Here is a 7,500-nt window from a genome sequence, read left to right as displayed (position 1 = left end):
CGTATCGTCATGAGTCAAAGTAATGTGACGTGACAATTTTGTCGTGTAGTCATTGGTCGAATGTCACAAGCTAATGTCAACAGTCCGTCAGTGTCTCTGTCAGCCTGGCTCTCTGGCGTCTCTCTCAGTGCTTCTGTCAGTCTAATAACCCACTGAAGCAAATGTCAGGGTTCTTGAAAAGATCCTTTCTTCTGTGGATGACTTTTTTCTCTCTCTCGCCCTTTTTTTTCAATTTCCGCGTGCATTGCCGTCCTTTGAGACTTCAATCACAACCAAACGCTTAAATATTGTATCAATCTTTGCAAATATAGATAAGCTCTAAAAATACAATTTGCTGTTTAGTCTCCTCTTTGTACTTGATTTAAAAGTCCGCCGGTCGGTTTGACAGGCTGCGTCTTCCCGAGAGACCCTGCAACATTCACTTCAAAAGGTCAAGCCATTCATGATCCAGGTCAGGTTTCGAGAGACAGTGTTCAGAGTTACATTATGTTCAACTTCAAATACTTGTAGTATTGATCGAATTAATCTAGTCAAAAAATTACATTCATCATATGCTCAATTTCAAACGTTTCTAGTATTTCCTAAATGAATCTTTTACAAAGATGTGCTTATTACTAATCATGATCATTAATCTTATTTTGACAGGAGGTAAAATCACAATGCAAATGAGACCGGTCGTGGCATTAGTGTCGTGGTGTGGTTTCACGACTCGCTTCTACGAATATCGCATATACACGACTTTCTCTCCGACTTATAACTATTTTCCTTGTCTGAGTCCACGCTTTCTCCCAGTGTCTTGAGTCAACGCTTTCTCCGTGTGTCACTAAGTCAATACTTTCCCCCAGTCTACAGTCAGAATAAATCCATGTTCATTTTGCGTTTTTATTCCCTTGCAAAAGATATGCATAGGAGGCTACAAAGCCTGAGAAATAGGATTAGACTTTTTACAATAATTCGTTTGACTTTGTTGGTTACGAAAGTTTCGTAACTGTAGCCTTAGTTTTGGGTCCGGGGTGACTTTTAGCACTGATCTAACACAGGACAAGTTGTCGAAGGACGGTGCAGGCATTTATGGAGATTGTCCGAGTTGTGAGTCCATAAAACTGTCAGCAAGATGGTAACGATTGTCATTGATTTGACGCAGTCGTCCAAGTTCACTACTTTTTTACAAGAAACTGTCTACTGTCTGGTTTCGGTAAAGATTGTAATGACTGTGAGCTAAATGATATTAACCTGCCCACGCTGTAGCAGCAGGCAGCAGGCAGAAGGTCAGAGATAGGTCAGCAGAGTGACTACGGTTGTCAACAGCACAGTGCAGGTCGGTGGGCAAAGTGCCCGAACCGCTGTGGGGCGGAAGTCAGACACATCAAAATAAACTACAATATCACAGGTTTAACTCGTCACTTACAACACCTCTTATTGACGGGGAGATCCTTAGCGAGTAGAGCAAGAGGGCCTACGCTGAATCCCAGGCTTCCAGGGCGGGGAGAAGGGGCGCAGACCTTGTAAACATTATATATGACTCGGGTATTGTCTGGAGGCGTCTGGGCCCATTATAACGCAGATGGGACAAGTTATCCAGTCGAGACTTTGGAAAATAGGAGTTCCATGAGCGTCACATAAGGTGGGGGGGAGGGGGCGGGGTAAGCAAGACCGCCCGTTCCCCCGAGGCATTGGTGAGTGGGTGGTAACATGTTGGGCGGGGAGGGCGACCCACAACCCGCCCTCTCGAGGCACTAGTAACAGGCTGGTAACATACGGTTATGTTGTACAGCACGATCCGGGCACCAGAGTACGGAAAATTTTGGAACCACGTGGCACCAAGTAGGCATTTAAAGCACCAAAATATATAAAATACTCCATCAGAATAATAATTAAAAAAATAAAATAAAAAGGAGGGAGGCATCATTCGTCGCTCAGCTTAATAGACACACGAGATGCAAGTTTCTGCCAGAAGCTAAGGACACTCATGTTGACAATGTCCTCAAGGTCAGCTGGACACTGGTAGTAGGCGTGGCTACAGTCCTCGCCGGCCACGCCCCTTTCAGCTGCCCAGTAGTAGCGGAAGAAACGAAACACTTCTTGGCTGTATGAAGAAGGCCTGGAGAATGACTCACTCTTCCTGTAAAATGAAGAAGAAACAAAGGTGAGTTTTTTTCAGAATTTCGAAAAAGTGTTTTTTATGTTAATTTGATCGTGTTTTGTTTGTTTGTGTTGTTTTATTTTGTTGATTACGCTGTGTTGTTTGTTAATTTGAACGTATTTTGTTTACTTGTTTGTACCTATTAATTTGTTTAAGCAATATTCTTGTTTATATACATCTTTCTGTTTCTCTACTAGCAAATGTCTTCGTTTATTTGCGTGATCTAGAAGGCCCGGGCGAAGCTAGAACTTCGCAAACCAAACCACCACCACTATTTGCGTGTCTGTTTGTCTGTCTGTGTTTGTTTGGCTATTTATGTTTCGAAATATTTATTCCTAAACCGGTGTATGTAAGCGTGTGTTAATATGTGCGTGTTTCAATTCCGAACAGACATGTACAAAAACAAAACAAAAAAAAAATTCACAGACTTAAAAATCTGCCATCTCATGTTACTATGTCACCAATTAAAAAGATAATTGACCACAGCTTATATGACCGTGTAGTAAGCATTCTCCAACAGACAAAACACGTTTCTCGAAAATACAGTTAGGTTTCATGCGAGCGCGGCTGAGTGAGGCATTACACTTACAAATATTCACTAAGACCACGAATACTCAGACAACTCTCAGAATTATTCTTAAATTTATATTTCAAGTTTCTTAATTTAGCTCCCCTCTCCCCCAGTTTGCCTGTCTACCTCTACCCCTTATAAAACAGCTATCGATAGACCGTTTCCCTTATAGAACACATGTAACATTTCAGCAAATCCTATTACTGATTCCTAATCCTCACTTTCATTATGAATTCCCACTTCACTGCTAACCCCCAATTCCCACTCCTCATTCCCAGATCCTACAGTCACCCCCAGCTTCCATTCCTGATGCGTAATTCCCAAATCGCACATTTACTCATCATTCCCAGTTCCCATTCCCCCTGCAGGAGCCCCTGTGGGTGTCTCAACAGAGGCGCCATGAAGCAGCAGCAGCCTGTCCGTAGATCGGGTGCGGTTCCCTTTGCAAGTCCTGGAAAACACGTGTACAAGGCCAGCGTGTTTGCTAATGCTGCTGCCACTGTCCACCGCGTGCTGTGACTCTTTTTTCCCCTTTTTACTTTTATTAATATCAGTATTATGGTTTATGTTTCGCTGTTTCGTTTGTATGTGTGTGTGTTTTTGTTATTTCGTGAGGCACTGTGTTAGGTTAAGGTGAAACAGGCTGTACGGTTCGGGTTTGTCGATCGGTGTGTTTTCTTTTTTTTCTCTCTCTCTCTCTCTCTCGCACTCACTCTCCTTTTTTTTTTTTTCTTTTTCTTTTTTCTCTTAATTGTGGAACTTGAGAATCACTTCAGCATGGCAACAATTGAGGTGTTCAGATTCAACCTTGTGTGCCCAGGGCGCATGATTAGTCCTGCCTAAAACCGCTGACACGCTGAAGTTTCGTGTCAGGAAAATTTTCTTGAACGAAATTAGACCGAAGATGCAAACCGACGCGTGAATACTTGCATCTGATTTTTGGCAATTTTTTGATCGAACACCGGAAGCCACATTGTCACGACTCCGCCATATTTTACAAGTAAGTAGAGATGTAAGGACAACCGCTTTTTATGTTACAGCAAACTTTGTTAACAACCTTTTGTATATAAGTAAGCATCGAGCAGAACTGTGAACATTTGGCTAGTGTGTAACGTACGACGCGCACCGTATTTTGCGGAGATCTGGAAATCCTTGAGGAATTTTTCTTTAAGTATTGCTTGATACCTGAAATTCAAGTTTCAAGGGACAGCCAAGTGGTACTCTACAATCTCGTTTTGACCAATACCATCTGATATGCCTTCACGCAAATAAATATGCAGCTGTAATGATTGCTGATAACATTTCCAAAATAACACAGCGATCTTTTAGCTTACTTTTACCGTCAGGACAAAAAACGATTAAATCCTCGAGTCTATCGGCGAGAATAAATAATACAAGATATTAATAACAGCGCCATAAAAAAAAGTAAAAAAAAAAAAAGAAAGAAAAAAATCACAGCCATCCAAATATATAAAATGTCTTTTCGATATCTCTTTTTTTCTGAATAACGGTTTGATCAATATTTAGAAACCGTAGACAACAGGGCGAGTCTGGCGCCAACCGAGGTTATCTTAGAGTTATACAAAGGCTTGGCTGCACTTAATCCTTTACTTCTTATTTCAGCTTGGAACACTCGTTAAAGAAAAAAAAAAGAAATACGATGCAAGTTATTGAAATTGTTATCATTACTCTTAATGTCTTTGCTTATTATTTTCAATTACTATTTTGATCTGGCTTGTTTTTTCTCCTTTTCTTTCAGTTATTGTATTTTTTTGTTGTTTAGAATATTTTAAGTATATTGTATTTGTATATATAACGGTGGGCTTTCTCTTAACGGGTAAATGTAAATGTACGATAATGTTGCATAATGACCTTCGTAATATTTTGATAGCGTGTCCTTAAATTCTTAACCTTTCTCTTGTCTGTCTCTCTACCTCTTTCTCTCTTTTTCTTCCTTATCTTTTCCCTCCCTCACCCTGAACCTTCTCTCTCTCACCCTTAACCCCCTCTCATACTCACCCTTAGTCTTTTCCCCAAAATCTCTCCCTCACCCTCAGCTTTGTCTTTCTCCCATGCTCACTAGCCCTCACCCTCTCTTTCCCTACCTTTCCCTCCCTCATTCCCAACCCTCTTACTCTCTTTTCCTCAACTCTTTGTCCCTCCCTTCCTCACTCTTACTCATCCTCGACCCTTAACCTTCTCTCACCCTCATTCTCAACCTTCCTCCCTCTCCTTTACCCTCACCCCACGACCTTTCACCCTTCCTCATCCTCACCCTCAACTCTTCCTTTCTAGCTCTCTTTCCTTCACCCTGATCCCTCCCTCCCTTTCTCCCTCCGTCTTCTTCACCCACAGCTTTCCCTCTCTCCCTCCTTTCCCCCTCTCTCCCCATCACCCTTGCACTCACATCCCCTCAATCCTCCCTCCCTCTCCCTCGCCCTCACCCCCATCCCTCCCCTTCTCCCCATCACCCTCACCCCCATCCCTCCCTGTCTCCCCAACCCTTACACCCACACCCATCCCCATCCATCCATCCAACCTCTTTACAAACAACAATAACAACCATACTCACTTCAGGGCTGAGAGAATGAGATGCGAAAGGGGGCTGTACTTTGCAGGGTCCTTCGCCAAGTGACATATAGCCTTCATCCTACAGGAATCGTCATGCACTCGGAGATAGTGGAAGTAGGCATCGAGGCGGGAGAGCAAGGAACCGTATGCTCTGCGAGGGAGAGAGGGAGAGAAAAAAATCAAAATCAGTTTCAAGATGTAAACAAAATAAATTCGGTGTGTGTGTGAGAGAGAGAGGGAGAGGGAGGACGAAAGAGAGTGAGAGAGAGAGAGGGAGAGAGAGAGAGAGAGAGAGAGAGAGAGAGAGAGAGAGAGAGAGAGAGAGAGAGAGAGAGAGAGAGAGAGAGAGAGAAAGAGAGATAAAGAGAGAGAGAGATACAAACAAATGAGTTAACAAAAAACAAATTACCGTAAGAACAATAAAAAACAACAACAACAAACAAAAACCAACCCTTAAAAAAACACAGAAAAAAAACACGACCCCCCCCAAAAAAAAAAAAAAAAACATCGCACACAATACACACCCGTTCTCGTACTCCGGATGCTGGGGGTCGTATCTGACGTCGCCCGAGAGAACGCGATCCACAGGGCCTCTGACGTCTTGCCAAGCATCCTCATTTTCCTTATCTCGACCTCCTCCATAACTCCTTCCGAAGAGGTAACTCGACCAGCTGGAATCCTTACTTCCGGCCAAGGAGTAACGCGAACGGAAGGCGAACGTAGGGAGAAGGAGAGTCACCGGGAGATAGACCACAAGATCTGATAAAAGATGGGAGAGAGAGAGAAAATTAGATAAAACAAAAATGAGCGTTATATATATATATTTTTTTTTTTTTCTTTCTTCTTTCGTATAATTGGTTGTGGAATTCTGAGTAATTTTAACCCAGTTCTTGTGTGATGTTATTTTTCTGTTTTATCGTTTTGAGAATTAATGAGGCTCTGACAAGTGTGTTTGTTTGCTTGTCTGTTTGTTTGTTGGTTGTGTGCCTGTATATGAATATGAAACACAAACCCACGCCATAAAAAAAACACGTGTGTTTGCACTTGCATATATTTAAACCAAGGTCTTATCATCAATTAAAAAACAGACACTGTGATATCATTTACATCAATGCAAGCCTAATCATCGTCTGGGAATCGTGCAGTCTGCAATCGGCACCAGAATCATGATCACTGCAAGTTTGTGACTGTTGATGAAGATAATGATAAGCGGTCGACTGTCTGCCCCGCCACGGATTATCATTATTGCCATCGCGGGGGTTTTCCTTTTAGTGCTTCGCTTATCTCCATCAAGGTAATAATTCGTGATATGCTTAATATTTCTAGTAATTATTCCCTAATGAGATCATTAATAATTCCTCCATCTTAATAAGAAGCAATCATGAATCCGTATTATAATCGGCCACTTTTCAGAAACGTTGCAAAATGGCTTTAGACGAACATCCAATGCATGAAGTCGCAGATCAAACCTTATTGCAAACATCGCCATCGAAACGGATTTCTAATACTATATCTTCGAAACAAAATAGAAAAAAACAACCGATATATTTCACGGAACAGGATTTCATTGCACATTCTAGACTCGTGTTCTGGAGCAAGTCATTCGAACGAGGAGTGTGCTCTAGTTTTGTTGAGCTCCGTCTTATATCTAACAAGCATTGAAGGACAGCAAGGTAACAGAGAAAACCTGATGGGCTGCACTGGTGCCGGCGTCTGGCGTGCTTGTAAATTTGCCTTTCTATGCTGTTGCTGCTTCAGGCTCATTTTCTTGGGAGAATTTTTTCCTCTCCTACGTAAGTGTATGTGAATTTGCTCTTTGGATCCTCCCGTGTTATGTCACCTTTTGGAAACGAGATTTAACCCCCTTTTATCAAACCCGTGAACATAAGTTAACAATACGCCTACGAGTCTTACATGACGCATATTTATTATTATTATAATCAAATTTGTGTAAGCGTTTCTTCAACCGAGACCTCATTTCGAACCGGAACGTCTTCCTTAACCGAACGCAAAGGCACGTAGATGTACCGGCGATCAAAACGAAGTATAATGGTTGGAATTTGAAGCAATCGTCATTAACCATACCGAGTGGGTACGACGAGCTGCATCTCGGGAAACTTGCTCAGCAATTGCAAGGTCGTCTACTACATTCTCTCGCGTTGAGTTTTTGTTGCAGTCTACTTTACAGCTAGTAATGATTACAATTATTATCTTT

The 7,500-nt window shown here is 42.0% G+C and overlaps 1 protein-coding gene across 1 annotated transcript in view; it reads right to left on the bottom strand.

The window, feature by feature from the left end:
* LOC125044404 overlaps positions 1-7,500 on the bottom strand; it is a 14,586-nt gene that overhangs the window by 1,289 nt on the left and 5,797 nt on the right. Inside the window, exons 2-4 of the mRNA XM_047641053.1 lie at positions 5,810-6,044; positions 5,287-5,436; positions 1-2,122 (exon numbers count right to left, since the gene is read on the bottom strand). The exon at positions 1-2,122 is cut by the window's left edge and continues 1,289 nt beyond it. Coding sequence (XP_047497009.1) covers positions 1,906-2,122; positions 5,287-5,436; positions 5,810-6,044 — 602 coding nt within the window. The 3' untranslated portion in view covers positions 1-1,905. The remainder of the gene's footprint in view (positions 2,123-5,286; positions 5,437-5,809; positions 6,045-7,500) is intronic.

This window comes from Penaeus chinensis, chromosome 35 (assembly GCF_019202785.1).
Source record: "Penaeus chinensis breed Huanghai No. 1 chromosome 35, ASM1920278v2, whole genome shotgun sequence".
Classification (NCBI taxonomy): Eukaryota; Metazoa; Arthropoda; class Malacostraca; order Decapoda; family Penaeidae; genus Penaeus; species Penaeus chinensis.
Note: the sequence above shows the minus strand (reverse complement) of the source record. Positions and strands in the feature narration are given on the sequence as shown.